The sequence below is a fragment of the Linepithema humile genome, chromosome 6, assembly GCF_040581485.1.
Source record: "Linepithema humile isolate Giens D197 chromosome 6, Lhum_UNIL_v1.0, whole genome shotgun sequence".
Classification (NCBI taxonomy): Eukaryota; Metazoa; Arthropoda; class Insecta; order Hymenoptera; family Formicidae; genus Linepithema; species Linepithema humile.
Window position 1 is genome coordinate 1,003,515 of NC_090133.1, and position 27,759 is coordinate 1,031,273.

Here is a 27,759-nt window from a genome sequence, read left to right on the forward strand (position 1 = left end):
GCCGGGGCGGCGGACACGCACAATGTGTGCGAAACGCCGCTGTGGCCTCTCTACTCTGTTGTGCTCCCGCCGTCCGCAAATAACCTGCACAATCGCGCTCGCAGCGGCGGGAGAGAGGCTGCGAGAGAGCTTCGCTCTCGGGCTTTATTAGAGCTCGCCCGCGCGATAAAAGCTCGCCGACATGCGAGCCACCGTTGCCACCGCGACTTCGCTCCCATTTTTGGATATTTAGTATTATACGCTTCAAGAAAGCGCAGCTGTGACGTCACTTCGAGTTATATTTTCGCGAAAAATGTAAAATAAATTCCAATTTAGTACCTATATAATATTAATAACCTATATAATATTAATATTCTAAAAGATCACTATTTCTTCCTTTTTTTTCAAATTTTATGAGAGATAGAATCGCGTAAGTGCAGATGCAGGTGGATTTTCGCGAGTTCGCACCTGCGGCGGCGATATGAGCGCACGAAGCTAAACCGTGGCGCATTGCACCTGTACACGATGCCAATACGTGATGCGAGTTGCGCTCGCTCGCAGACTCTTGACACCATTGCTTTGTCCCTTTTACGGCAAGATTATGGAACGCGCGAGCGCGAGCGCGGCGAGCGAGCATTATTGCAGAAAACTGGTCGGCCGCCGCTTGTTTGCGTCAAGGTTACCACCGACGCGGCAGGTAGGTCGCCAGACCCGCCAGGTAAGAGTCAATTGAACGCGCGACGTCGAATGTGACGAGAAGGGTATTAGGAGGCGGCAGGGCGGAGGAAGAGGAGGCCGTGAATATCTTGCCTCCGCGTAACGCGCTCGATTATGCGAGTAACGGCGATTTATGGCCGTGTCTGCCTTCGCCGTGTTTTTTGCACGTTCTTAAAGAAACTCGCAAGCAGGTTGATAAATTGTCACGATAATATTTATAATGTTGAATATTTTTCATTTTTTGTAGAATAAGTTTGAGAATTATCTCTCTAGATTTATCCTAAAGAATTTTTACTATATTTCTGTATACAATTGTACTATTTTCTCACTTTCGTCGTCAACAATCAGAAATGTCAACAAGCACTGCTGACAATGTATACCGAGATTAAAATCACATCGATGCGTTACGACATTTGTGGACAAGTGTATCGCGCTGCAATTGGCTTGTGTAACGAGTTTGCGTGCATGCGTGTTTTCGGATTGTGCGTTTTTTTTTCTTTTTTTTTTTTCCACTAACTGGTCGCAATTTATCGCGGCGGACGCGACCGTTTTACGGCGACAATACATTTTGACGAGTACTCTCACTTTTCCATTCGCAAAGTGAAAGGCAGAAAAAAAGCAAAGAGAAAAAAACAAAAAATCAAAAGGCTCCGTTATGAGCAGGGTCGGTTTAGAAAATGCATTCGCGCTTCTGCAAAATTTCGCAAAATTCTGTAGAAAATAATAAATACAACTACAAACAAAATCCAATTTCCTGCGAATAAAGTTTCTATTTTGAAAATTATTCTCAAAAATATATTTTTTTTAATTTTTTTTACTTTTGATATGATAGTATTGCATCCACGTGAAATCAATGTGACGATTTCACAATAACACTGTGCGAATGTTTTCGCAATTTTTATATTTGTGTATTTTCTATTTTTTATTATATTGGTACATTTTAATAAAAATATGGCACCTCCGAATGTTCGAGACAAATCAGAGAATCGGTTAAGTGAATTACCAGTGCCTTTAAAGCAAATTTTTTTCCTGGGGTTATTGCATCGCACGCATGCATTCCTATTACAACATGCGCACGCGTTTCGGTCGCGCTGTCCGGAACGGAGAGCAAGCGTAAAATTGAATTTTTTCGCTTGCCGACGACGACGGGCTAATTCAATGCGTTTTCCGGATTGATTCGCACTCGTAACGGTGGCCGCGAAAGCCGCGCCGTGTCCAAATTTCGATATTAAAACCTTCACCGACCAAAGTGGTCGTCGCTCTCATGAGGACGCGCGCTTTTTTCGCGTGTTACGCTTTTACGTGATTTGCGCCGTCTAACGCTACTTAATAACTATTTTATTGCAATTCGATTTCTACACGATTCTCGTCGCCGATGAACCTATTATCTTTTCTCCAATTTCTCGAAGAATTATATGATTAGATTTTCATGCCGATAAATGGTTTTTCGCGTTTAAACTTTTGTCTACAAGTATGAGCAAAAGATAAATGTCAAGAACTTGTTCGAAAATGTTCGATAACTTAGAAAATATTGATTTTTAATTTGTTCTGATAAAATCGCAACTTGATTTTCACAACACAAAAATTGAATGCATTTGAGGAATAATCCATAATCATCTCAACACATTTCTGATTGCTCGAGCAAATATTGATGATTTGTCATGAATGATTTATGCATTAACCGATGTCAATATGAATTCACGAATATTTATCCGACGGAGAGAACGAGAGAGAGGTATTTTTTACCGGAGCTGCAGCTGCAGCTGCGCGAGTCCAAAGTCGCATGACGGGGTGCAATAGAAGGGGGAGGGAGCGACATTGTCGCGCCGGAAATACGGGCAACACATGCTCCGCCAACTTCCCGTGTGGTGTAGGTGGCTTGACTCTAAAGAGCCAGACAGAAAAGATAAAGTAATTTCGTGGCCGCGGTTCAGGAATCAGAAGAATTCGAAAAAGCCGAGAAAATCGCGAAAGCGTTGTGCAACTAATTATTAATTGCAATTATAATTAACTGTAATATTAATCGCATCTAAAATGACTATCTAATCCCGTTACAGATTCTCAAAGTTAATTAACGCGTTAATTATCTACCATTATTGTCGAAATATTTAATATTTGCTTCTTTTAATGTATGAAAATTATATTTTTATTTTGCGCTTCTTTACATTTATCATAATTATTATGCATTTAAATATTATTTCAATATGTGTGTGTGTAAGAAAGAGAGAGAGAGAGAGAGAGAGAGAGAGAGAGAGAGAGAGAGAGAGATCTCAATTAAAGTACGTGAATGTTCGTAGAACAAAGTAATTAAAACAAACGTCTCTTCTCATCTCGCGATCGATCCCGCGGGGTTTTCGTCGTTGTCACTACCTTTTCTGTCGCGAGAGACCACCGATCGATTCAGGGAAAAGAACGCGAGAGTGGTCCAGGACGAGTGGGGGTTCCGAGGAGTGCGTTCCCGCAAGCAGCTGCGACATCACCTGCTTGACGGCAGCTGGCACGGGTTCCGCGGATCGGCATAGGGCCCGCCTACGGCTCGTCCGGTCGCTCGGTTAAATTAACCCCGATATGTTGACTGGGGTTAAAATAACCCTTGCTGCATTTTTTTCGTTCGCGCGCCGATACATAATTGCGCCGTGCATAATTAGTGGCGATAAGGTCTATGCCAATTTGTCCGGAATAAATCTACGATAAAATATACATGACAGATATGAAGAGAGACGCAAGCGATTTAATATTAAACAATTGTTTTTCAAATATTAAATCAATCGTACATTAAAAATGTCGACAGCTCAAAAGTGAGAGAGACAACTAATGATCGATATTACAATAAGTTCCCGGAACATCGATGTTCACAAAGAACTTTCTTAATTCCTTTTGATACGACTAAAGTTACGGTAATGAAAGAATGAATAACATTATGCGATTCGCTTCTCGCCATACGATTGTTATCGGTGCTTGTTAATGTCCAATTGAAGAAACGTTTGTTGTAACGCGCGTAAATGAGACACCAAATGCGTATGTTTTAGCGCCGTTACATGTCATGTCAGCTAACACTTTGCGAATAGTGTGCTATGCTATCGAAATTCGATCGAAGCGACGTTGCCGCCGGTCGTGGACTCGATCACGGAAAAACGTGACACAACGCTTTCGGAACCGCGGTTTCCTTCGCTTTTTCTCATTTTTAGCACGAAAAAGCACTCGTCGCTGTCGCGCGTCGTGATATCAAAATGCTATTCACTAGCTAGTGAAAAGAGAAACGCTTGCGTGATATTTCGATAATATCGTGCAAATATGTTTGTACTTTATGATATACAACCAATTTCGGTTAAACTGTTAATTGAAAACAACTTTATTTGTTTATTATTTTTCCCGACTGCCACAAAAGTAATATCGATAATTTTGATAAAGTACGTACATAGATTAATGTTCTAGAAAAGCTCTTAAAAGTTTTGTGACTTTCGGATTTTTACAGAGCGCAAGGAAAAGAGATTAATTCAATTGAGCTAATGAATTCAGAACACAAAAAGATCATTCTGCATATCTCTCTCTGTCTCTCGGTCGATTCTAGCATCGACTCTAATATACAGAAACGCGATCGCGCGGCACGCGATGAAGATGGTTTCGTGTTTCTTGCACCTGCGAGCACCAGCAGTACCAGTCGCCGTCGCGCATACGCTCCAGGAATGCGTCTGGTTAACTATACACTGTGGATCGGACTCGTGTGATCATGCACACAGATTATACATTTTCGAGTAAAACTGTCTCAAATTTTCTTAAATCATACGTATATGTTGCAAATTCAATCTTGCTATAAAAATTTAGTCTTTTTCTCAAAACATTTTTTGATGGAAACATCATTGCAATGATTGCAACAATTTTTCTATATGATATGTAACTTGCAAGAATTAAATTTGTCAAAATAGAAAAGATTATCACTTCAAATTTATCGATTCTGGAATCTCAACTTTAAAAATTTTCTAAACTTTAGAAATTTTCCACATCTTATCGATGCAAAGTTCTTCGATTTATGAAATGTTCGATTTAAGAAAGTTATTCTTAACATCTTTTTTGATAAAGATGCTACGAGACTTCTGAGATGTCTTATATATTCCTATGCCCAGATGTGTTAGCGCGTAAAGCGAAAAAAAAGATATCTTCGCCTCCAACGCGTTACGCGTTCCAGCGCAAATGGATATTAATTGCCGAGGCCATTGGAGAACTTGTTAGATTAACCCTTACATGAATATGCAGAATCTTAAAAGACAAGGAAGTCCTATCGCAAGTTCGCAGTATTATCGAAGTTGAAATTAATGTACGCCGTTCCGTGTACAATGCGTGAGCATGCTGTGTCCGCAATTAAATCGCAATTTTTTAAAAAAGTGAAGAATCCAAAACCTATCGAAATGCTCCTCGACAGTTCTGTAAATAATCCTAAAAATATAGCCATTGTTTTAAATGGTGAAATATTTTCCATCGTCCTTTGGTAAAATAGTAACTTTTTAATATAAAAAGGATAAAACTCCAAAGAATTCGAAAAATATTAAATCTAATAATCTCTGAAGTATAATTCGAAGATTTTATAAAATATGAGATCGATATTCACCAAGCATGTTAAATAAATCGTTAGCAGACGTACGCATTGACGGCACACAAGGACTTGTGCGATTTATTGCAATAGCGCCGAAGTCAATGTTAGGACCTTGCAGAGCTCCATGTGCACGCATATTTTATTATAGCATGCACGTGCGCATCGGAAGATTATGTGCATAGAGACAAGGAGAGAAAAACATGGATCCGATTTAGATTAATTACTGCGCATTCGTTTCTCAGTGTTCAGGTTCTTTTTTTCAGTTTTCAATCCTTCTATATTTTTGTTGTTGTTACTAAATCTATAAATTTTATGTTAAGTAAAAAAAAATATTAGCAGTTAAACTATAATTAATCACAATATCACATGAAATATATAAAATTATTACAATAATAAATTAGCGATTAAAAAAATATTCGGAAATGTGATTTACAAATTACGAGAGGCATCTTTTTTCTTAAAAGAAATCTGTGTATACAGTAATAAAAAAGAAATTCATAAAAATATGCATTAAATAAAACGTAAAACAGATTTAACAAAGATATATACATGAAACATCATAAAATGAAATTAATTGGGAACATTAAGTTATATCGAAAGCTAATTACGTTTACGAGCAATGCTTGGTAAAAGCACTATAAAATGCCGACTTGCGAAATCGCTAAAAATGCATCTTTAGCGAAGCTTGCTGTTTTTTTCTCCCTCTTTTTCTCCGTATTTCCCTAAGTCAGCTCGAGGAATAAGGTCGAGGTGCTTCGGTCTCGTCCATTCGTGCACCAAGCGATCCACTTGGTTTACAGGTCGACGAACTTACCCGATATTAAGGAGGGATAAGCTCCTAATTAAGTGTGGCGATAAAGTCAAACGCGCGCTCTCGTCGCCTATCGATCGTGACGTTCAATTTTGATATTGCGCGAATACCGTCCGGAGATCAACAAAGCCGAGATAAACGCCGTTTCTTAACTCTCAGTCAATAGTCTCAAAAGTATTATTCTCGTCATTCTAGATAAACATTATTAATCATAAATTTCGTTTATAAAATTGTATCAAGATAGCACGTTCTTTGACCAACGTCGAATCAATTTACCTTATTTATCGAGATATTAAACAGTTTTTTAAACATGATTAAAAAATTGATTAAAAAATTTCCATAAATTAAGGCTTCATTATAATATCGAGTAGAATTTAAGAAAATTTACATTAAAAACCAAGATATTTTGGAAAATAAATCTCGGATGTTTGCTTATAAATAGTCAATTTTTTGTATAAAACATTTATATTGAAAAGTAACGATGCGTTGGAACTTTGCAACAGTTTAGAAATACCAAGCTTGTAATAACAGGGTCAATATCACAACAAGGCGTGTCTGTATTTTAAAACAAACACTATACATTCGGATGTAAGATTGAATATAGTACTGTGCACGTGCTGCTTAAAGGTAGATAAATCAAGTAAACGACTTCACACGACAATACGTCATTCTATTCGTTATATACGAACCGTAGAAAGGCTTCGTCATTCCTCATTCTAATAAAAGTTTTCAAAATAGAAATTTCCGCTGTACAACGAGAAGGAAAAATTATAGCTATCGGGTTTTTCTGTAAACACAGGAAAGCGCGGGAAAAGGCACGACATTTTCTTCCGTGTGAAGGCCAGCAGGAGAAAGCGGAAAAATACCACCGTAAATATTATCACAAGTTATATGATATGAAGTATAGACAGTGTCGTAATATAAATATTTTATATAGTACAAGCTTTTTTTTCATCGCCCCATTTTTCACAGTGGCGAGAGAGCGACGAATTTAATTCATTCGTTATAAAGTGCCAATATTGGAATATCCGACGTTATCGATGTTGCTCTTTCTGTCCCGCGCGTATTTGACATATTTAACACACATTTTCGATAAAGAACAACCTCTTTGAATGGAGGAAAAGATGAAAATTTATCTTTTCTGTTTACAAACTCTGCTCTTAATCTGAATGATATCTTAAATTATTTTATATTCGTTAACCTTTTGAACAATGCTTTAAAATTCACTTTCGATTCCGAATGTGATTTATTATGTGATGTATTCTCGGCAAAAGATACACAATATTTCACTTTCGTGACGTTGATAAACTCGCGCGAGTCGACCGTGACTTTTTCATACAAGTTAAGCAGCGCGAGTGTTTTCGCCGCTTGTGTGTTTGTTCCTTCCGCCGGTCGCAAAAAACGGAAGTCAAGACTCGTGGAACGTGGAAAAGGGCAAACGAGTTTTCTTTGGTTCGCTCTCACCTCGTGGAGTACACCTCACGAACGATCGCGATTGCTGTACCTCATCGCTCCACTTTCTATTGGAACATCGTTTACTTGTGCGCGCTAGAAGCTTCGCTAAAGCAGTAACGCTATCTAAACATGCTGTATGTTTTGCAGAAATTAGGGCGAAGATAAAAAAAACTCTTTGTATCTCTTTTTTCGACTCTTTCCGTAAAATAGAATGCTCTAGAATTCAGATAATATCTTGTGATATTACCATGGTTTATTATTTCTCTCTTAACGAAGATGAATATTAATGATGTTAAATCAACTGCCGTAAAGACTGCCTCTAATCATTTATTTATTCAAAGTATTACTTTTCCCAAAATTATTTCGATTCCTGCTATCTAAAGATACAGGCTATCCCTAAAGTAACCATCTTCTACGCGAAATAAAGTGAATTAGAAAAACACTCTACTTGATTAATTTATTTGTATAAGACTAAAATGTTGATTGATTCTCCAGTGACAACATAAATTTATTTAAGGTCTATAAATCAGTACTATAGCGTCGACTATTCTTCATACCACAGCATTTATCATGATATTAAAAAACATATGAGTGATCAATCAATTCCAATTTTATATTTAATGACAATCGCCGCAGGAGTTTTTCTCCCTTTTCTGTCGAAACATTTCTAACAAAATTTTAAATTTCACAAACCAAAATTTGTGACTAGATATTGTTTGTCGGAAAATAATTTTGATTAGTGCGAATAATCTAAGGGCTTACGGTAGAAAACTGATAAAGATAGACAAGAGTACTCACCAAACAACGCCGAAGGCCCCGTAGCCGATGGGTCGGTCCGGTTGGACGGGATCCTGGGCAGGCGGCGGAGGCGGGGGTGCGGGCGCCGCGGGGTGGTAATACGTGGGGGGCGCTGCTTGGGCCGCGGCTGCGGCGGCGGCGGCAGCGGCGAGGACCGCCTGGCCCGGATGGGCCCCGGCGGCGGTAGCACCGGCGCCGCCGCCGCCGGTTGCCCCCGCCCCGCCGCCTTGCATCAGCGGTATGGACACACTCATGGACACCCGCGAGTGCCGGCTGGGCCCAACCACTGCCATCAAAGCACTTGCTGGCCCGCCACCCCCTGCTTTACGGGCTGTGCCCCCTCGCCCGCTCGATAAAGTGAGCCACCGTTATTGTTTGAGTCGCGTACGATCGACGAGTGAATCGATCGATGGATCGACGAATGTCTCACGCGATGAGCATTTTTCTTCTCTCGCTCGTCGAAGGGGGGATATCCTGCTGCTAAATCCTTCTTCTTTTGTTTAGTTCAAATCAGCCGAATCGAGGAGGGGGGAAAACGTGATACGTGTACGAACGGTGTCCTTTATCGCGTCGAGATAAGCGATGACGTATCCTCGTCTTTTCCGTCACTCACCACACTGCCGACGAAGACACTAATGTTACCATTATTACTTTTGATCTAGACGAATTTGTCCGTGCGCTCCGATAATAATCCGTTGTATATATCCGTCGTCGCGTCCAATATGATTACAAGTATGACAACGAACAGCACTTAGCGCGCTTACCGACACTTAGGTTATGTTTGAGACACGCACGCAGGAACGCACGCACGCATGCACGTACGTATGCACGTATATACACTGCCGCACTGTATTCCAATCACAGCTTGCCCCACTCTCTCTTTCTCTCTCTCTCTCTTTCTCGCGCCGTCGCGACGCGTCCGTCAATCGCACTCGGCGGCGCGCCTCATAACAGCGTTGTCGGAGCAGCTCCCCGGGGGATCAGAATCAGAGGGGAGACGTGGTGGAGAAACGGGAGGCGGCGCTTGTTCCTAGGAGACACGCGGCGGAGAAAGGAGACGCGACAATGGACGATGAGAAAACGCGAGGAGCTGCGGCTGCGGCTGCTCCGTACAACCGCACTGCCGCCGACGCACTCGCAGAGTCCACCGTCGTGTACGACACGAACGATATTCCTCTTGATGTAACGCGCACGCACGCACGCACGCACGCACGTACGCACGTATGCACGCACGCTCGCACGCACGCACGCACGCACGCGGCCCCCGCAAGAGCCACCACTGTGCCACTATGTGGTATCGCCTCTTGGGGCAAAAACTCGGAGCACACGCGGACAGAAGCACCAAGCACCAAGCACACACGCGTTCTCACCGAGCCAACGACATGCGCGACACACGCCGCGAGACGGAATGACAGATAGTGACAGATGGACAAAAGAGAGAAGGGAGGAGAGAGACGCATATACAGAAGGGGAGGGAAAAAAAGGAGAGTCCTCTCGCGTAGCCGCGACGGGAGATCGAGCCGCGCTCCGCCGACGAGTCACACGTCTACTCACAGTCAAGGCTTGCTGGCCACTGACGCTACTGCATCCTGCAGCGCCGGGCACAAAGGCGGTCACGTGACCGACACAGCGAATCACCGTGCAGTCACGTGATGTGCGTTGCATATCCTCGTGCAGGCGCATGATTTTTAATTTTTTCTTTTTAATTGTATTCTTTCTATATTTTCTGCATTTTATATAAAATAGATCGAAAAAGATAAGGCTATATTTGAAAAATATTATTAAAAGTATAGTGAATCAAATTTTTCTTCTAGTCCCTAATTTAGCCATTGAAACTTTAGAAATATTACATAAATCTGCTTCTGGATTTTAGAAACTTAAATAAATTTGTTTTATACAACTCTATGATTATTAAAATTCATTCATTGAAATGCATTATTTGTAATTTCGTTTTCTGAACTTAAGTCTCATCTTTATGTACGGCTGGATAGAATATTTAACAATTTGAAAAATATCCTCCTATCAAAACAATTCATATTTGTTAATTTTTAAGCTGATATTTAATGCTGAAAAATCTTTGAATTGTTTTTTGGCAATGGAATTTGGTTTTATTTGATTTCTTCCCGCGTGTAATCAAGAAGGGATCGCTTATGTAACGAAGGAAAGCGAAGGCAACATTAACGCAACACGGCTTTTGCGACATGTGTATATATTTACACGATTGTTACCAATCTTCATCGTACGAAATTAGCGAATCTCTCTCTTCCTTATAAAGAAGTCTCGTCTCCTTATACAGAATCTTAATAATTCACCGTCGATTACAAACGGCGAACACGTAGCCGTTGTATAATCGAGAAGCAAGCGATTTACAGAATACGTGTATCTTCGTTCGATTTGCAATTGTAAGAGAAACTCATATTATGGCGCGTTATCATATTTCTTTTTTTTTTTTTTTTTTTTTTGTTTGGTATATATAGCAGTCTCTAGTTAAGTATTAAATTTTATAAATGCAATTTGTTATTGCGGCAGAGATAAATTTGTCTTACAATCACAATTTTCTCGTTCGATTTTATATCGATCTTACGCCCCTTATTATTTATATACAACTACTTATAATAGTAGCCGTTCTTTAAACTTATCTATGACGAGTATACCCATAAACCGGAGTATTTGTTGCTCCACTTTAATAAATGTACACCGCCAATCTCTTGTGCCCACACAAAATTCTTAAAATTAAACATAATAACAATTAACATTATATCGAATACAACATCATATGTTAATAATAAATATTACATAAACGTAGTTTATGACCCAGTTATCCGCCATCGAAAAATCAATAAATAATACACACATATATAATAACATTAAAATTACCATTATATTGCTCAATCAAAATTGATTGTATATTACTTTCTGATTTTCGAAAAAGATTATTCAAATTTTAGTATTATATTTTATTAGAACTATATTTCATTAGTCTTGATTGTGCAATTGTGTGAGCACAAATTTGCGACCTTACGACACGTGCCTAATTACATAGGAAAATATGCAAAGATTACATCTCAAATCGTTCGCCTTTATCTTTGGTCTATCATCAAATTGCCCTGTCATGTTTCTCACATTACCGTCTATTATGTAGAAGAACGCGTCCTGAAAGGCAAGAGGAATAACAATATTGTATCATTAGACTTTGACTTTCCCCCTGTATTCACGCGGAATACTGTAAGTCTTTTTTTGTGCCCTCTTTTTCCTCAATACTCGTAAACACACATGAATATCTCGTACGCGTTGTAATTACGGCGAATTCAAGCAAAATTTTCATCGATTTCACCACGTAGACTGTCTTGAATATACTAAGTTATTAAATTTAGTTAAAGTTATTAAAAGTTATTAAATTTTAGTTAAACCAAATAGAATTGATTAAATAATTGGACTGATGGTTAAAACTTTTCAATGATAGTGATAAACATATAAAAAATATACTAAAAATATATATAAAATAAAATTGCAAATGAATAAATTATATTTAAAATTTTATTCATAAATTTATAATTTGAAATTTATTCGCCTGCGGTTCAACTTTCACATCAAATTATTTCTTGTTCACATATTACTAATTTAATTAATTTCTCGAACAAATTATCAAGAAAAGTTCGTTCTTTTATATTCGAGGAATTTCTCAACTTTAGCTCGCGCGAAATACGATGAAATTTCTGCCATTTTTTTTTATCAAAACGGACTCCAGGATTTTTTATTTGTGAACGCTCGTGGGATTTTGTATCCTTAGGTCGCACACGCTAAATTATGATTCGATAGCATGTCGCGCCAAAAGTCCGTACGAAAATTATGAGAAAATATTTTTTAAAATAGATCGCTGTCTCCTTTGCCTACTGCTCTTTTTCTTCGTATTGAGGAAAAACTTTTAGAAACTTGCATGTCGTTTTTTGATTACTCATGGATACTTTTCGCACACGTGCTGGTTTATTCACAAGACAACATCCTCCAGTTTAGAGGATATTCTCTTGTTAATGCAGGGATGGCGAAAGTATACGCTGAAATATTTAATTTGATTGATAAATAGCAGGAACAGATTTTGTAATTTTTTTTTAAGTATAAAAAAAAATCAAGTTTATAACAAATTAAAATGCAACATATACTTATTTTTTATCACTCTCATTAAAAGAGTTTTTGCTAATAAAAAATGTTCCAAATTGGTCAAAAAATGTTTTTGTGAAAATATTACTTTTCGTTTATGAAATATTGCTCAAATTATACAACTAAGTAAATCAAGCAAGTGATGTAATAATTTAATGTACAGTTGATAGTTTTGTAAGATATCACAAACTGTTGCAATCGTGATTGTAGATAAGCTCTTTCTCTACTTATTGATTCAAATTTTTAAACGATTGGATTTTCAGTAAACGATGGAATCCACCAATAACTATTATTTTTATAACATTGATTATCTATGAAAATAAATTTCAATTATTCGTCACCCCTGATCTTACTGTAATATTGATCAACGTATCTATTCACTAACAAGCGCACGATTATCATCTCAGCGATATTAAGCTCATGAGGTATTTTGGCTCATGGTGTATTTCACATCGGTTATGACTGTGTGTGCGTGTATCCAAATCGCAAAAAGAAACGTCGTGATCAAGCTTGATCCTAAAATACTTAGCCCTTGTCGTATGAAGAAATTCTTTTAAGTATATATATATGTATATAACTAACAATTATTTCTTCGCGAGCTCATATTATATAATTCTTACATTGTACATTCTTCCATTTATGTACCAAAGTCGAAATGTTGTTCAAAAGAAGATCATGATGCCTCTAAAATCTCTTTTCAACATTCGGATTTGGAAATCAATAATAACGACGTTGAAATAACGACGCGCTTTATCGAGATATGAATTATAGGTCGGGATAAGGGCGGTTTAGGCAGCATTCAACATTATTTTATAAAATCAACTCGGGGTATTGATCGTGCCAACTTTTTATCCTTATGTATGCTGATCAAATTTCATTTCATTTCGATTTGTCGCGAATCGTTCTGCGATATTTCTATTCAAATTCACAAATAAACTTGCTTGTCATCTTTCCATATTTGGGATGGAATTGCAAGACCATCTACGAGAGTTCGAAACCGGTGTTGCTGGTGATAGCATAGCGTAGCTTTTCTCGTAGCGTGCTCTTTTTTTGGTAATTCGGCAGTTTAAGCAGATTGAAGCACGTCGATGAGGTCGGCAGTCGATTTTGCGGGTCTTTCTTGCGTATCGTGAAGAAACCCCTGATTACACTACCTGTGTGATTCGTCATAATATTAAATAAATTAAATTCTTAAAAAACAACATTGTGATATATATTGGACAATCAGTAGACTAAATATTTTTGTAAAATTATAGTTTTAAAAAATCTTTATTTGAAAACTTTATGTTAAGCATTTATCTGAAAATTAAAGAAATCTATGAAATCAGAAAATAAAATAAAAATTTAATGTTATATATTGCCAAAAGGTTTACAACTTTTTCATTCTCTTGAGATCTAAAATATAGATGACGTATAATCGTAAAACTGATAATCGTAAAACAAGATAAAAAATATAAAAGATGTTGAAAATTTATGCAGCTTTTCAATTCTACTGTTAGTCATAAAAAGTTGCTTGTGGTTTTTCTGAAATTGTTTTATAATTATTGTACCTATTGTGTCGCCTGTGTCCTCATCATCGCAGACTTCCACACATCGTATGGAGAAAGGTGGCTCCAGATTAGCGAAACCCAGTAACGGTGATTTCGAGCAACTCGTCACAAACTATTATAATTTATTGTTAAAAAATTATTAGCAGGAAATCAGAGTTACAAAAAATGTCAGTATTTCCGAATAATTCTAATATTGTCAATTAAAAAACCTATTGGCATTACAGTACCTTTAGGAATAATCCTCTTTCATCTTCTGTAAAATCTTTCTCCAAAATATCCCACAACCAACATACCACTCGGTGACTGTCGTGAAAACCGCCGTAGTATTGTGTGTGCTTTCGTAAATCTTGCAAGTCCAAAGGAACGTTATCGCCCGAGATTAATCTCTGTAACTGCAAAGCAAATTTATTGTGTTTTAAGTTGTTCAATTTCGTAAACACATCACATTGCAAAAAGGAATGATTTTAAACATTTACCTCAGGTGTCGAGAACAACGACAGCCACTCGGGATTGATGATCGAGCGGAATCCCTTAATGAAGGCAGTTGTTTGCTCCTTGATCTGATGATACATTCTGTAGTGCGCCATGTGATGGATATACTGAATCTTATTTTGATTGGTCACGGGAGTAGTACGTCCGTTAGGGATCAATTCGTGGGTGACCAATTTACCGAGTACGTCCTCATCGAGCGAAAACGTCAGCTCTAGTTGCTGTATATCGCCCTTGTAATGTTTCACCAGAGTTAAACTGCGATAAAGATCTCGATCCAATGAAGCGAGCTCGTCCAACCAGCTGTACAAAGCACCACCCGTTTGCCCGGAAAATTGCGACACGAAAAACGATGCAAAAGGCACATCCACGACGATGCCCTGAAAAACAAGAAAGTCGATTATTGAGAATATTTTCTTAGAAACTGGATTTATTTTGTGAATTTAAACTTAATGTAATTGATCGCGGAATCATGAAAGGACACTTTACCTCGTAAACAGCTTTGCCAAGCATTCGCCCGACAAATTCGAACAGCTGTAGGTGATTGTCCTGCATAAAGGATGTGGGAGAAGGATAGAGCCGGTTCTCGCTGGTGGCTTTAAACAAATTCAGGGATGGATCAAACACTCGCTTTATCGTCTCTTCGAGAAATTCCTTAAAGACTCCGTCCTGATCGATACCAGCCTCGGTCAGGCCCTGCTCATTCACGAAACGCACCCTGATCACACCCTTCAATGCTTGTGACGGCAACATGGCTAGCTGTCTGTACCCATCCTCGACTATTCGCGTTCTGCAAAGTATAAAAAATATTTCATAATGATTGAAAAAAATAATATCGCATGAAGAATTGTAATGAAAACTAATTCTAAATTACACTGTATTCAAAGAATTCTTATAAAACGACTCTTCAAAAAAAATAGCGTCAAAGTGTACCAAAACTAACGAAAAAAATTTTTGGAAATTTTTTAATCTGTCGAAATGTTTAATTGTAAAATATATTTAAAAATGCGTCAAGTGACCTGTGCACGATGATGAGTGTAGTTGGCGGACTGTTACAAGCACTCTCAGTCAAGCCGAGAACCGCCTTTTCGTCGGCTATGTGCCTGCGAAACAATAAGACTCGGTCGGAATGAGGGATAACGTGAGGCATCTTCGAGAATAAAAGCGCTGCGCCGCGTCGACCCTTCTCTAGGTCTATTAAAAAGCCGGACAATCGTGCCTCCTGTTTTTAGAAGAAACTCTGAATATCGAGTATTTGAGACACAGTGGATATTATGTATTCCTACTTTTACCAAGTATTTTTTAAAAAAGCTAAGGTACTTAACTTAGCCAACCAGTGATTATCTGGACAGAACGCTCTGCGGCAGTCACGTCGATAGATTGCCATTAAAAGAATGTAAAGCGAGATAAACAGGGAATTGCTGGATACCGACTTGACATCTGCAACATTTAAGACTTAAATTAGTTTTCAAGAGAATTTATGAAATCTTAATTTAACAGAACGTCGTTAAAATCGTTGTAACAAAAAAGTGGTGCACCAATAAAATGAGTTGGCAATTTTTAGAAAATGCAGAAAAACGTCAATTTCTGAATTTAGTAAGAACGACAGAAATGAATTTATTTACCGAATAAATTAGTAAGAATCGCTTTGTATAAGAATTGATTCAGGAAGTAGGACATGCTGATGAAATCTGTGAGCTTAAACGGATCTTGTTGCTCGTACATCTCCATGTCATCCAGAATGCTGAAATTGGAGAAATAAAAAAAATTAGTTCGTCTGAATCTAATCGGAGCAGCATCCAGCAGTGCATCACTTACGTAACGTAATGTGTCATACAATCGGCAAATAGTATCAACATTTGAAATTCGGGCGCCGTGCATTTCGTGTTGGCTGCCAAGAGGTCTAGAAATGTCTTCAGGCCGCAATGCGGCCCCAGAGTAGTTAAAAACAACCACATGTGGTATAGAATTTTACCTTGGTAGCATAATCCTGTGGTAGCATGATCCATTGGTCAAAGTCAGCTATATACACGATTGTGGGCGCTAATTCTGTTATACGTACCAGTCAATATTTCGATTTTCATCTGCGTAAGCGTATGCAACGCTGTTTGATACAGCGAACAGATCAATGCTATCTTGGTAGCCTCAGGACTGCCCAGTTTTCTGTAATTCTTGGTACTGTTGTTTCTATTAGTGCGAGCTTCTAGAAACGCACGTCGAAAGATGTTGGCACCCACGGAAGAAGTGCTTTGGTATTCTATCGACGGTGGCACTTCTTTTTCGACTAGCTCGATTAGTGGCTGCTCTAAAAAGAAAATTAAAAAAAAAAATCATTTGAAAAAAATTTAACAAAAGAAATGTGTGGTAACTACGACTTTGATTGAATATAATATAAGTTTTATTGATTATTTACATGCATAGATTTCTTTTTTTTAATAAATACAAAAAATCTAACGATTCTTACCAATTAAATACGTGACAATCCTGCCGGTCCAGAGATAGGCCAGTTGTACTTTAACGAAAGGAGTTGCATCGTGCAATGAGGTGTCAATCGTCTGTGCAAACCAGCCTAATACGGGATGCCAGTGCGTCAAGTTACTCTTTTTGGCGACTACGTATTGCTGACATGCTTCCAGCATCCTCGTCACAACAAACTGTAAGAAAAAATCGCAAAATGTTATAAATTGTATTGCCAATATCCGCGTGATGGAAAAAATTGTTGGCGTAATTTACCGTAAAAGAAGGAAAGCAAAGTTCCCTCAGTACTTCTTCCCTCTCGATATTTGCCAGTTGTATTAAATTAGCGAGCAAACAAAGCGCGTAGCTACCTTCCAAAGCGTTAAAAACAATCCTCAAATTCTGCTCGGAATTCAACAGCTCCAAACTTCTCGCAAACATATTGTTCGTTATGAACGATGAAATGCACTGTAAATATGTGTCAGAAACTTCACACGTTTAAAGATACATTGTAACATAATAAAAGTTGGAAATATTTTCTTTCTTGCTATTCTACCTCTGGTGAAAATGTATTCAAATGATGGACCAGAGCTGGCACGCTAAAGATGTTAATTAGAAAGAGAGACACCAGCTTGTCAGACATCTGTGATGAAATTAGTGGTCTCAGTGTCAGAGTAACCGCAGCTGAAAGTGCAACTGGTTTCAGAGCAAGTTTTGCTCTACCTAGTCCCTTCATCAACAGAGCCTAAAATGAGAGGAATGTAATTAGTATTGATAAAGAAAAAGTCGAGCTGTCAGAAAGTCAGTTAATATTATTACCTGCATGGTGGCGTAAAATCCATTGTTAACTAAGTGGCCCATGATATTCGCACACAGTTGATTCATGCCAGTCTTCAGTTGGTCCATGCCCTTCACTTTCTGTATGGCCCATGTTCCCGGAGACGTAAAGCTGACCAAAGTATGCAGTCGCAGCAATATCGATTTGTGGTCTGATACTCTCTCTGGCTTCAGGCTGTCCAAGCCAGAAAGACAATGGTACAGAACTGTCTTCATTTGTAAAATCCATGATATGTAGTAGTCCTTATTGAGCGCCAATCCCACGTAAGATATCTTTGGAGACTCGGAATCAAGAGTCAGCACAAGGTATCTGAAAAGGATTGTTTAAGTTAAAGTATATATTCTGAATCTTCATGAAGAAACGTAAAAGTATTTGCACTGTAAATACTCACCTACACACTCTCTCTATTCTCTCTTGATCCTTATCTCTTTTAAATATTAGCAAAAATCTAGAAATGATTTTGTACACTTCTAGAGCAGGCTTCAATTCCACTGTTGTATTGTCGGTGCCAATGTCATCGGGAAAATGCTTATCAAACTCTTTTCTAAAAAGTAAAAGAATCTTGTGTAGAAAACTAAAAGAATCTTGTCAGAATACAGCAGTGCAGTTGCTCTAAAATATTAATTAATTTCACGCTCATTTGCCTAATTCAATTCTTGCGAGAAATTACGCGTAATTCGATAAAATGATTATCTCAATCTTTATTTACACAGCGCCACATACATTCTCACGCGCTCCGTTGAATGTAAACACAGACACATTCAACGCGCACATGTACTTATTGACAGCTCATTCTTGCGAAAATCACTCCGCATTGAAAGATCCCGATATCATTGTCGTTTCGCACTTACAATATTTGCTTAGTGAACCGTTCGCGTGCCAGCCAAGCGCGGAAGTGGGCCTGGATTATAGTGGCCGCGACTTCTCTGCGCTTTTCGTGGGCCCGATCCTCGCGTGCAGCTTTCTTCTGCTGCAGAAAGCTGCCTTTCGACGACGAGCCCTCCGCGCAGAACATCCTTAAACCCTTAATCGTCTTTCACCCCCGTAGGGTCCAAACAACCCCCGGACACCTACGCACCACTGCGTCGTCGTTGTCGCTCACTGTTAGTAACAAGACATCTTTGAGGCATTCTCGTCAGCTGATGAGCCTCTACCGATTCCCCCCACCCATATCCACTTCTCCGTCATGATCACGGATGTATCCTTCATCAGTGCTGGCTCTCAAGATATACAAGCCCTGTATACATATTCAAGCCTGTGTTTCTACGGGCAGTTAAAAAATTAAATAAGATATGTGTAAATATTCGACTTGGAAATAATGTTATAGGAAGCGATAAAAAATAATTCAAGACATTATTCAGTAAGAAGAGTAGAATAATAATCATATTTATTTATGGATATTTAATAAACCTACAAAAAAATTAAAATTAAAAAAATTTTTTTGTTAATTTTAGATAAATGTTAAATATGTTACAAAATTTGTTACAAATATTGTATACAGGTATATTAAGTAATAATTAATTAAAAATCATCGAAAATTTGAAAAATTACATAAATATGATTTATTCATTAACACACACAAATACATTACATTGGAATAAGTTTACATTATAAAAATATTAAATTTTAACTTTATTTTTAACTTTTTAACTACTATTGCGAAATGGTATCCGCAATCACTAGCACAGGTCATTTCTGATCTTCATAAAAATTTGTTACAAATAATTAACTAAAATAAAAATAGTCAAAGGTTAAATTGGAATGCGCCGTATATGAAATGGCTCTCACGACGCAGAACGACGAAGAGAGAAACATGTTAATTGTTTCTTTCTTTTGCAAGTGCGTTAAAAATCTTCATCTTTGCTTCGATATTCATAGTTTAAGATCGTCTGATTGTCATATAATTTCGTAATTATGAATTTTATTCAAATAATTTTGAATGTTTCAGAAATTATTTTTATTTAGAAAATTAATCTCCTCCACACATTTTCTTTAAAATTTGTTTTAAAAAAATATTACCTAAAAAAATGCATGCATTTCTGTTAGTTTTTTTAAATAAAAGTATTAAAAGTACAATTTAAAAGTATTAAAATATAAAATTTAAAAAAATAATATGTCTAATAATACATCTGATTCTTTTATATTTAAAATTAGTAAATTTAAAATGATAAAACAATCAAATACAGTTTCATAAAACTTTAGATCTTTTAAATAACATATTTTTGTTAGCATTAGTTATATACAATTAACTTTACCATTTATTAATTTCTTTTTTAGAATTAACTTTATGTAATATAGGGTATTTTATCTGTTAATGATATCATTACGGCCCCTCAGTCTGCGCATTAGAATCATGTCATTTCGCATGAGTGTGACTCGTTTAGCATGGTATGCCAATAGCACTGCATCCTCAAAAAATTGTGTTACGTACATTTCTGCCGCTTCTTGCAAGGCTTGAAGAGCTAGAGCTTGTATCCTGCAAATAAATCAATTATATAACTATATATTCAAAAATAAATATTTACTTAATTGAAAGAATAGATAGATAGAGAAATAATAATTTTATAAAAGTAGTGAATAATTTTATTTGCCTTATAACATCTTTTCTAGGAAATAATTCAAGGAAAATCTGTCTAACTACACGCATAAAACACGCTTTAGGTATGAGGAAATTTGTGGTGTTTCTCAAATGCTTAATTTCCTGCATCACCCGGTTTTGTCTTGAAACATTGTACACTGTTCTAGATACCTGTAAAATAATAATATCTGTAAAACAGCTTTATATATAAAAGATATATATATATATATATATATATATAAATTTGTATAATAGATTTAATTCAATATATTAAAATTAATTTAATAATATATGCTCACTCTTTCCTTGCCAGGTAATTTGTCAGATTGAGAGCGTTGAGTGTGTGAACTAAAATATGTTCTATGTATTACATCAGGAATAAGATCAAATAATTTAATATATTAGAAATCAGCAATTAATTAAATTGCTAAAATATTAATAAATAAGAAATTATTAATTATTAATAGTTATGGCATACTGTAACAGTATTATATGGCATACTACAGATAATAAAAACACAATATTAAATAAAATAAATATAATAAAAAACCATTGCAAGCCGTTTAACACTAATTTTATTAATATTAATAATCGAAATAGCCAAATGTCAGCAATATTGACAAATTGATAACTTTGTATCATATTTGTGCAAATTTGTTATCAATCTATTAACATTGTTAACATTTTAGGAACAGCTATTTCATTATTCATTGCCAGCATTGAAAATCTATTATTTACATTGTATATACTATAGATTTTAACTATTAACAGTGAAAATTTGACAAGCAAAACTAACCTCGGAGCAGCTTTTCGTCGAACCATTCTTACTCTTAAATTCTATGACTGTTTTTAAAATTAAAGACTTCTACTAATTGTCCATATTATAAAGTATATTCCGCAATTAGTTTGAATATAAAAGTCAGTCAAGAATCTGCAGATCAGTCACAATAACTATCAATTTGACACAATGTTTTGACATGGCAAATTGGCGCCAATTTCAGTTGACGGCAGTATTCAACAGCCGTTAGTAACAAATGCAATCCATTGCAACGGTGATGAAGAGAGAGCGCACGTTAGTTGAGATTCATTTATATGCAATCTTCACTGTTTGTTATTGCAGCCACTTTTTGCCGACACAACACTTCTTTGTATTTAGTTCATTTAAGCCAGCGATAAGCCGCTGGCTCAAATTTTATGTTTTTATTTTCATAAAAGTATCGTAGATTAATTGTTTCCGATCTATGTATTTTTATTTTATGTTCGATTGCTCGAAGTTTCGCATAACGACCTATCGACACGTAACGATCTATCGATTCCGCAATCGTACATCTGCCGTGCCGCATCATCTCTTTGTAGCACATTGTAGCGTATGCGCTTCACCAGAGTGCACTGGTGTGCGCCTATGTTTATCGTTTCTCTGTCAAGTTCTTGAGGAGAGAGAACTTGCGGATTTCGTTGGCGTGTGTCTACTTGATAGAAATCGCGGAATCGCGCGAAATTTCGTGAATAGACAAAAGAAAGTTCGCGGGTGAGATATTAAAAATAAATTCGACGTGTCGCGAGCGTTGGCGACAACGTAGGACCGTTGCGATGACCCCGTGGGAAAACTTGAAAATGTTCCCACGCTCTCGCTGCGTTGAGAGTGTGTGTCACACGTGCGTGTGAAATTCCACTGGGAAGGAAGTGTGAGAGGGTGAACGAGCGATGGTGGAGGAAGCGAGAGGAAGGATGAGTGCCCAGGGGCAGGAGCACGGACACGCGGTGGTCGTCTGGGAGTGGGAGAATCGTCACGGACGATGGAGACCTTACAGTCCGGCTGTGTCGCAGCATCTTGAACGGGCCCACTGCAAGAAGCTCACACGAGTGTTTCTCCACGATGCGGATCCCACCCTCGACAGGTAATAATTTCGTGCAGTCTACCTGTTTTGGTTGCACGCATCACGCACTGCCTTGTGTGTCCCAAATCAAGCGGCAGGTGCATGTTGTGTTTTGGAGAGCAAAAAAAAAAAGGGAAAGTGCAATTAATATACGTAAATATAATCTTGATTATTTTTAATTATTAATAATAGATTATTTATTAAATTTTATTTATTGATTTATTATATATTGATTCATTATTTATTTATCCATTAATTTTGGATGTTCAAAAATTGTTTTGCTACACAAAAGTTTTTGTTAAAATTTTTATATTTGACAAACTACATTGCTACTGAAAATTTTAATGAGATTAAGGAAATATTATAAAAATCTAATATTTATAATTCTGAGAATTTTGTTGGTATATTCTAGTTTTATAGTAAATAAAGATATATCTTGTAAAAAAATTTAATAATTTTTAAATAAACTTGAAACTAAATTGGATAAATAAAATCATGCATCTTAGTTTTTAAGTTTTACAAAAGTAATAATATACACAAAATTGTTTAAAATTTAGGTATTACATAAACTTGAAGACCAAGACACAATGCAGCGACGATGCCGACGACACATACAATGTAAGGAGAAAGTTTTATCTGCCAGGTTCACCAGCTGGCAAAGGTGCCAAATGGGAATGGGCAGGTGACTCGGATGATTGGCATACTTATGACATGGAAGTACAATGTCTGATAGAGGAAGCATGGGCAAGAGTAAGTAAAGAATATTACAATAAATTATTTCTTGTTCTTGAAACTAACAAAATTGTTATAGGGTGACAAGACAATCGACATTTCCAAGACTTACCTGGGTTTTCCTTACATCATCAATTTCTGTAATCTGACGCAAGTGAGATGCTGTACTGGCTATGTAAGGCCGATAAGACGCGTACAGCAAGCGCCCTATCCACTGGTCAAAGTTGCATTGGAGGAACTGCAGATCACTTCCGGGAGACGATTTGCATCCGTTTCGGTCAAGAGTTCCACTGTCAAAGCTGCACACAAAAAGTCATCTAATGGAAGTACAAAGAAAAATAATAAGAAAGTGAGTTTTATTTATCATGTTTGCATTGAAGTAATTTTGTGACGAGATTTTACTTGCAATTTTTTTGCAGGGCAAAAGTGGGGACACGAACGGACCGACGAATATCGCGCGCGTTATTCTCAGTAACTTCAACATATTTAGCAGTAAACACGGCATCGAGAATAATCCTGCGGCAACAAACGTGGAATCTGGTCAGAAGAGAAAGACTTGGGATACGGTGCTGGACGTTGATTCTAGCAGCACCAAGAGTGGTCGCAGGCCAAGCGTAGACACTGTATCGACATATTTGAGTCATGAGAATCCGATGGACTTGCTGGACAGCAGCATGGGAAGTGACGACGCATTCAAGGACTCCATTCTCGGTGTGTATTTAAAAAAATAAATACTTGTTTACTTTAAATGTAATGAAAATAATTATTTACTTACATAAATTTTACTTTTAGGAACGGATGTCACCTCCGACGTGATATCTCAGTACGTGAAGGTCGTCGAAAGCGATGGGTCCGATTCATGTCCAGTGTGCCTGGGTACTCCGGAGCCGTTGACGGTCGAATTAACGCGATGCAGACATAGACTGCATTTGGCTTGCTTGAACGCGATGCTCAGCTGCCAGCAGCCGCCCATGTATATACAATGTCCAGTTTGCCGCATGATCTACGGCGAGAAGAGAGGTAATCAGCCGCCGGGAATGATGAACTGGACACGAATACCGCGTGCGCTGCCAGGTTTTCCAAATACCAATACCATACAAATCACTTACGAGTAAGTAAATTAAAATAAGTAAACAATTGACATTGTTCAGTAATGCAATCCGAGACAAAAAAAAGATTAGTTAAATGATCAATTAAGAAATTAATTAAGTTGAGATTTAAATTAATTTAAAACTTTTCTCCATCAATCTTAATCTTAAATTTCGTCAGCATTCCATCCGGAATTCAGGGTGACGAGCACCCGAATCCCGGTCAGACGTACTATGCCGTGGGCTTCCCTCGAGTGTGCTACCTGCCGGATAACAATCTTGGCCGCCGAGTGCTGAGACTGCTGCAAATCGCGTTCGAGCGCAAACTGATCTTCACGATCGGTCGATCGGTTACCACTGGCCGTGAGGACGTTGTCACGTGGAATGAGATCCATCACAAGACCGAACTGGGTCCATCCACGTCCGGGCATGGTTATCCCGACCAGAGTTATCTTGAAAGAACGCTCGCAGAATTGGCAGCGCAGGGTGTGATTGACAGTCAATTACAACCGACGTATCAGCAGTTACATTAACTGCATGTTCACTAACTGTTTATACTAAAAAAGGAACTGATAGGTATATTATTTTTAAAAAAACAGAGTCTCAAAAATTTATATATATATATATTTTTTCTATGTAAGGTAGTGTTTTATATTGCGACTAAAAATGAAAGAAACTGTCGAATAAAAGTATCAAATTTATTTTATAGATGGATGCGTGCGTGTGTGGTATGTATGTCTTTTGTGAAATTTGGCAAGAGAGAACAGAAATACTATTGTTTAATTAGGTATATATATATATAATACAATAAACAAAAAAAATGCAATCATTATGCAATGGCGATAATTAGCTTTCTAGAGTAATCTTTTTACTAAATTATACTAATTTGCAAAACATAATTTAATCTTTGAGAATAAGATAAAAAAATTGTTATTATTCTAAATTCTATATTAAAAATTGAATACTAAGTTATATTTCAGATTATATTTATCATTTTGAGACGAGATATATTGTGAGATTGTGTTTTACTTAGAACGTTTATACCAAACAAACCGTATACCATAAATGTCAGATCCTTTTGATAATCTCCTGATAGAGAATTATATTTTACAAGTTTAATTCTAATTAATGAAACTATAGAAGTATTACAATTATAGGTTTGCGTGATTCTTTTTCACATGTGAAAAACGAGAGGAAAAGATCACATGGAAAAAATTAAATCTTCACGAACTTCAAAAAACTTGTTTTTATTTATTACACGTTAACCAGAGGGCGCGTTTCTCAACACAATTAAAATGGCCGGAAATTGATTTTTTGTCGTGTTTCTTGGTCACGATTGTGTTTATCGTGCAATTGGTTTTTTCATGAATAAACGAAGCTACAATGCAACAGCAACGACAGCAAACAATAGAAAATTAATGTTCGAATTTCCATGTCGAATATTAACTCGTGGGAGCTTGCTTCACGTTTCGGTGTTTCGTGTGTAATCGAACGTTTCTTCGAATTTTTTCGATATTTTTTTCTCGTTTTTGTAGATTCTAGCGTCTAAATGAGTACTAAAGAGCAACATAATTGCGTTCTGTGTGACTCGAAGTTGGAATCTAAAGAGGCACTGCAGGAACATTTCAGGTATAATCATAACCAAGTCAGTTTATTCTTAATTAAAATTAGATGTTTAAGCCACTTGATATTATTATAATAAATACATGTTTGAGATGAAAAAAATATCTTATAAATGTTTAATCATTCCCATAAACAAAATTTAATTGAATAATTCAAAACATTACACCAAACACAACACATGTATACACGCATACATACATGCATTGGGTACTGATACTAAGCATTACAAAATTTTGATTTGAACACTAGAAAAATATCGAAGATAAAAGAAGATATCATATTAAAGATGAATTAGAAATCAATAAAAATTAAGTATAAAAATATAAATTAAAATTTGTTAAGAATTAATGTCTAATTTATTGCAGAATGAAGCTTTATATGCATTTCTCATTGTATATCTCTCTTTTGTTACTATATGGTAATTTTATATTCTATATAAATATAAAAAATATTATTTTATTTTAAAAAATCAAGAAAGTTATGTAAATATTACATAATTCAAAATGTTTGCAACAACAGAATATTTTATTTCTTATAGAAAACATGCAAACAAGGAGATAGATGCACGTGGCAAGCCTGTAAAGAACAACAAGAATGCAGATACTCAATGTGATATATGTAACCAATCATTTAATACAATATCCGCAACGATAAGACATAGATATAAAATGCATCCTAATTCACCTACTAAATTTTATTGCTTTTATTGTGGAAAACAATTCCCTCTAAAGGTAAGTGATCTAATATTGTTTTTATCTTATTTTTGTAATAATTTTAGAAAAATTTATTTTCTTAGACTCACAGAGATAATCATCAAATCTCGCATGATGCATCAGAGAGTGAAAAGAATGAGCATCACAGAAAATGTGAAGACTGTAACGTTACATTTTACAATGACAAGGCTTGGAATTATCATTATCGTTCAATACACAAAAGGTAACAATTAATGGATCAAAAATATGTATTTATTTTACTATTATGATATGATTGTTTGTTTTATTTTTCAGATTGGTATACTTATTCCAACCAATAGCCACTCCACCACCTAGTAATAAAATCAAACTGAACTCTATGAACGATGCATTAAGCGTATACTATTGCCATTTGTGCGGTGTTGAATATGTTATAAAATTCAATTTGCAGCAGCATTTGGAAAAGGCGCACACTAGAGTAAGGAAAATGAATAATAATATAAATGAATATATATAAAAATACAATTTTTCTTTTTTAAATATATAAAAATAAATTGTTAGAATACATAAATTAAAATATATAACAAATATAAATTATTGAACATAATTCTAAAGCACTCTATATACATTTTTCTGTAATGTGTGTCATTTTAAAGGAGGAACGAGAGGCTGTGCCAGGTGATTTGATTAAGTGTACAGTTTGCTCAGCATTATTTTGCAACAAGAAAGCCTATAACGTGCACAATGCTTACCATCACCCAGAAGACTTATATGTAACTTCTGAGCAACAGAGAGTGCAGACAGTGACCAAAGTTGATCAGGATTTTGATATCAGAAGAGTGGAGCCTGTAGCTGATAAATATATACCGCGATCTAATATATTTAAGAGGCCGGTAAGCATTAGGCAAAAGTGAACCGTTTTATTCTTATTTTTCTATGAATATGTATCTAACATAAAACTTGATATGATGCATTTAATTCTATGTAATTTAGTTGTTATGTGTTATACATAAATAAATTTAAATGTGATATAATATAAATTTAGCTGACAAAAAGATCAAAGATAGAAGCAAAGGAAATAAAGAAAGCAGCCTCCGCAGCCTCGGATGATCCTACAGGCAATGAGTCCAGTGATTCTGAGAGTGACATTCCGCTAAAACAAAGGATTGCCAGCTAACGGAGACTTCTTCTCTAATCGCGAAAGGTTTTTTCTATTTCTCTTTGAGAAGATTTTCTTGTACAAAAGATTTATTAGAACTACTACAATCAAGATAACTATCTAATTTGAAGCTTTTTTTACAATTGTTATATACATAATATATATTA

The 27,759-nt window shown here is 36.5% G+C and overlaps 5 protein-coding genes across 7 annotated transcripts in view; 2 read left to right on the forward strand and 3 right to left on the reverse strand.

Annotated features, from left to right (window-relative positions):
• nmo (serine/threonine-protein kinase nemo) overlaps positions 1-9,947 on the reverse strand; it is a 92,875-nt gene extending 82,928 nt beyond the window's left edge. For 2 of the 3 annotated variants that reach the window (XM_067357230.1, XM_067357229.1), the window contains exon 1: positions 8,352-9,947. In XM_067357230.1, the coding sequence (XP_067213331.1) occupies positions 8,352-8,644 (293 nt within the window). In that variant the 5' untranslated portion in view covers positions 8,645-9,947. The remainder of the gene's footprint in view (positions 1-8,351) is intronic. The other variant, XR_010890738.1, reaches the window with a different exon arrangement.
• A 596-nt stretch (positions 9,948-10,543) lies between these two features.
• Positions 10,544-19,002, reverse strand: LOC105673261 (ubiquitin-protein ligase E3B). Its single transcript, XM_012368777.2, has 16 exons — positions 18,695-19,002; positions 18,235-18,387; positions 17,825-18,152; positions 17,562-17,750; positions 17,282-17,473; positions 17,013-17,202; positions 16,611-16,853; positions 16,367-16,538; positions 16,174-16,292; positions 15,873-15,988; positions 15,568-15,770; positions 15,038-15,338; positions 14,536-14,928; positions 14,287-14,451; positions 14,060-14,171; positions 10,544-13,663 (listed from the first exon to the last, which is right to left on the reverse strand). The coding sequence occupies exons 1-16, from the start codon at positions 18,856-18,858 to the stop codon at positions 13,491-13,493; spliced, it is 3,213 nt and encodes a 1,070-aa protein (XP_012224200.1). The 5' UTR covers positions 18,859-19,002; the 3' UTR covers positions 10,544-13,490.
• A 379-nt stretch (positions 19,003-19,381) lies between these two features.
• On the reverse strand, positions 19,382-21,620 carry LOC105673058 (uncharacterized). Its single transcript, XM_012368392.2, has 5 exons — positions 21,218-21,620; positions 20,721-20,769; positions 20,435-20,592; positions 20,099-20,319; positions 19,382-19,862 (listed from the first exon to the last, which is right to left on the reverse strand). Exons 1-4 carry the CDS (start codon positions 21,241-21,243, stop codon positions 20,148-20,150), a joined length of 405 nt encoding a protein of 134 aa, XP_012223815.2. The 5' UTR covers positions 21,244-21,620; the 3' UTR covers positions 19,382-19,862; positions 20,099-20,147.
• Positions 21,621-21,763: 143 nt separating this feature from the next.
• Positions 21,764-26,159, forward strand: dx (deltex). The gene is made up of 7 exons (XM_012368778.2): positions 21,764-22,319; positions 22,856-23,048; positions 23,110-23,379; positions 23,450-23,741; positions 23,823-24,141; positions 24,300-25,747; positions 26,107-26,159. Exons 1-6 carry the CDS (start codon positions 22,126-22,128, stop codon positions 24,649-24,651), a joined length of 1,620 nt encoding a protein of 539 aa, XP_012224201.1. The 5' UTR covers positions 21,764-22,125; the 3' UTR covers positions 24,652-25,747; positions 26,107-26,159.
• On the forward strand, positions 25,668-27,610 carry LOC105673264 (zinc finger protein 81-like). Its single transcript, XM_012368779.2, has 6 exons — positions 25,668-25,747; positions 26,280-26,472; positions 26,538-26,677; positions 26,749-26,911; positions 27,090-27,326; positions 27,479-27,610. The coding sequence occupies exons 1-6, from the start codon at positions 25,668-25,670 to the stop codon at positions 27,608-27,610; spliced, it is 945 nt and encodes a 314-aa protein (XP_012224202.1).
• Positions 27,611-27,759: the final 149 nt, after the last annotated feature.

Excerpts from the sequence above, each read along its gene's own strand:
- LOC105673058 (XM_012368392.2), bottom strand. The coding sequence starts at position 21,243 with ATGGTTCGACGAAAAGCTGCTCCGAG. Across the intron at positions 20,593-20,720 it reads AATTACCTGGCAAGGAAAGA|GTATCTAGAACAGTGTACAA; the intron begins GTGAGCATATAT and ends ATTATTTTACAG. Across the intron at positions 20,320-20,434 it reads CCTAGAAAAGATGTTATAAG|GATACAAGCTCTAGCTCTTC; the intron begins GCAAATAAAATT and ends ATTTATTTGCAG.
- LOC105673264 (XM_012368779.2), top strand. The coding sequence starts at position 25,668 with ATGAGTACTAAAGAGCAACATAATTGCGTTCTGTGTGACTCGAAGTTG. Across the intron at positions 25,748-26,279 it reads GCACTGCAGGAACATTTCAG|AAAACATGCAAACAAGGAGA; the intron begins GTATAATCATAA and ends TATTTCTTATAG. Across the intron at positions 26,912-27,089 it reads TGGAAAAGGCGCACACTAGA|GAGGAACGAGAGGCTGTGCC; the intron begins GTAAGGAAAATG and ends GTCATTTTAAAG.
- dx (XM_012368778.2), top strand. The coding sequence starts at position 22,126 with ATGGTGGAGGAAGCGAGAGGAAGGATGAGTGCCCAGGGGCAGGAGCAC. Across the intron at positions 22,320-22,855 it reads GCGGATCCCACCCTCGACAG|GTATTACATAAACTTGAAGA; the intron begins GTAATAATTTCG and ends TTTAAAATTTAG. Across the intron at positions 23,049-23,109 it reads TAGAGGAAGCATGGGCAAGA|GGTGACAAGACAATCGACAT; the intron begins GTAAGTAAAGAA and ends AAATTGTTATAG.
- LOC105673261 (XM_012368777.2), bottom strand. The coding sequence starts at position 18,858 with ATGTTCTGCGCGGAGGGCTCGTCGTCGAAAGGCAGCTTTCTGCAGCAG. Across the intron at positions 16,293-16,366 it reads TGTATGACACATTACGTTAC|CATTCTGGATGACATGGAGA; the intron begins GTAAGTGATGCA and ends CTCCAATTTCAG. Across the intron at positions 14,929-15,037 it reads TTGGCAAAGCTGTTTACGAG|GGCATCGTCGTGGATGTGCC; the intron begins GTAAAGTGTCCT and ends CTTGTTTTTCAG.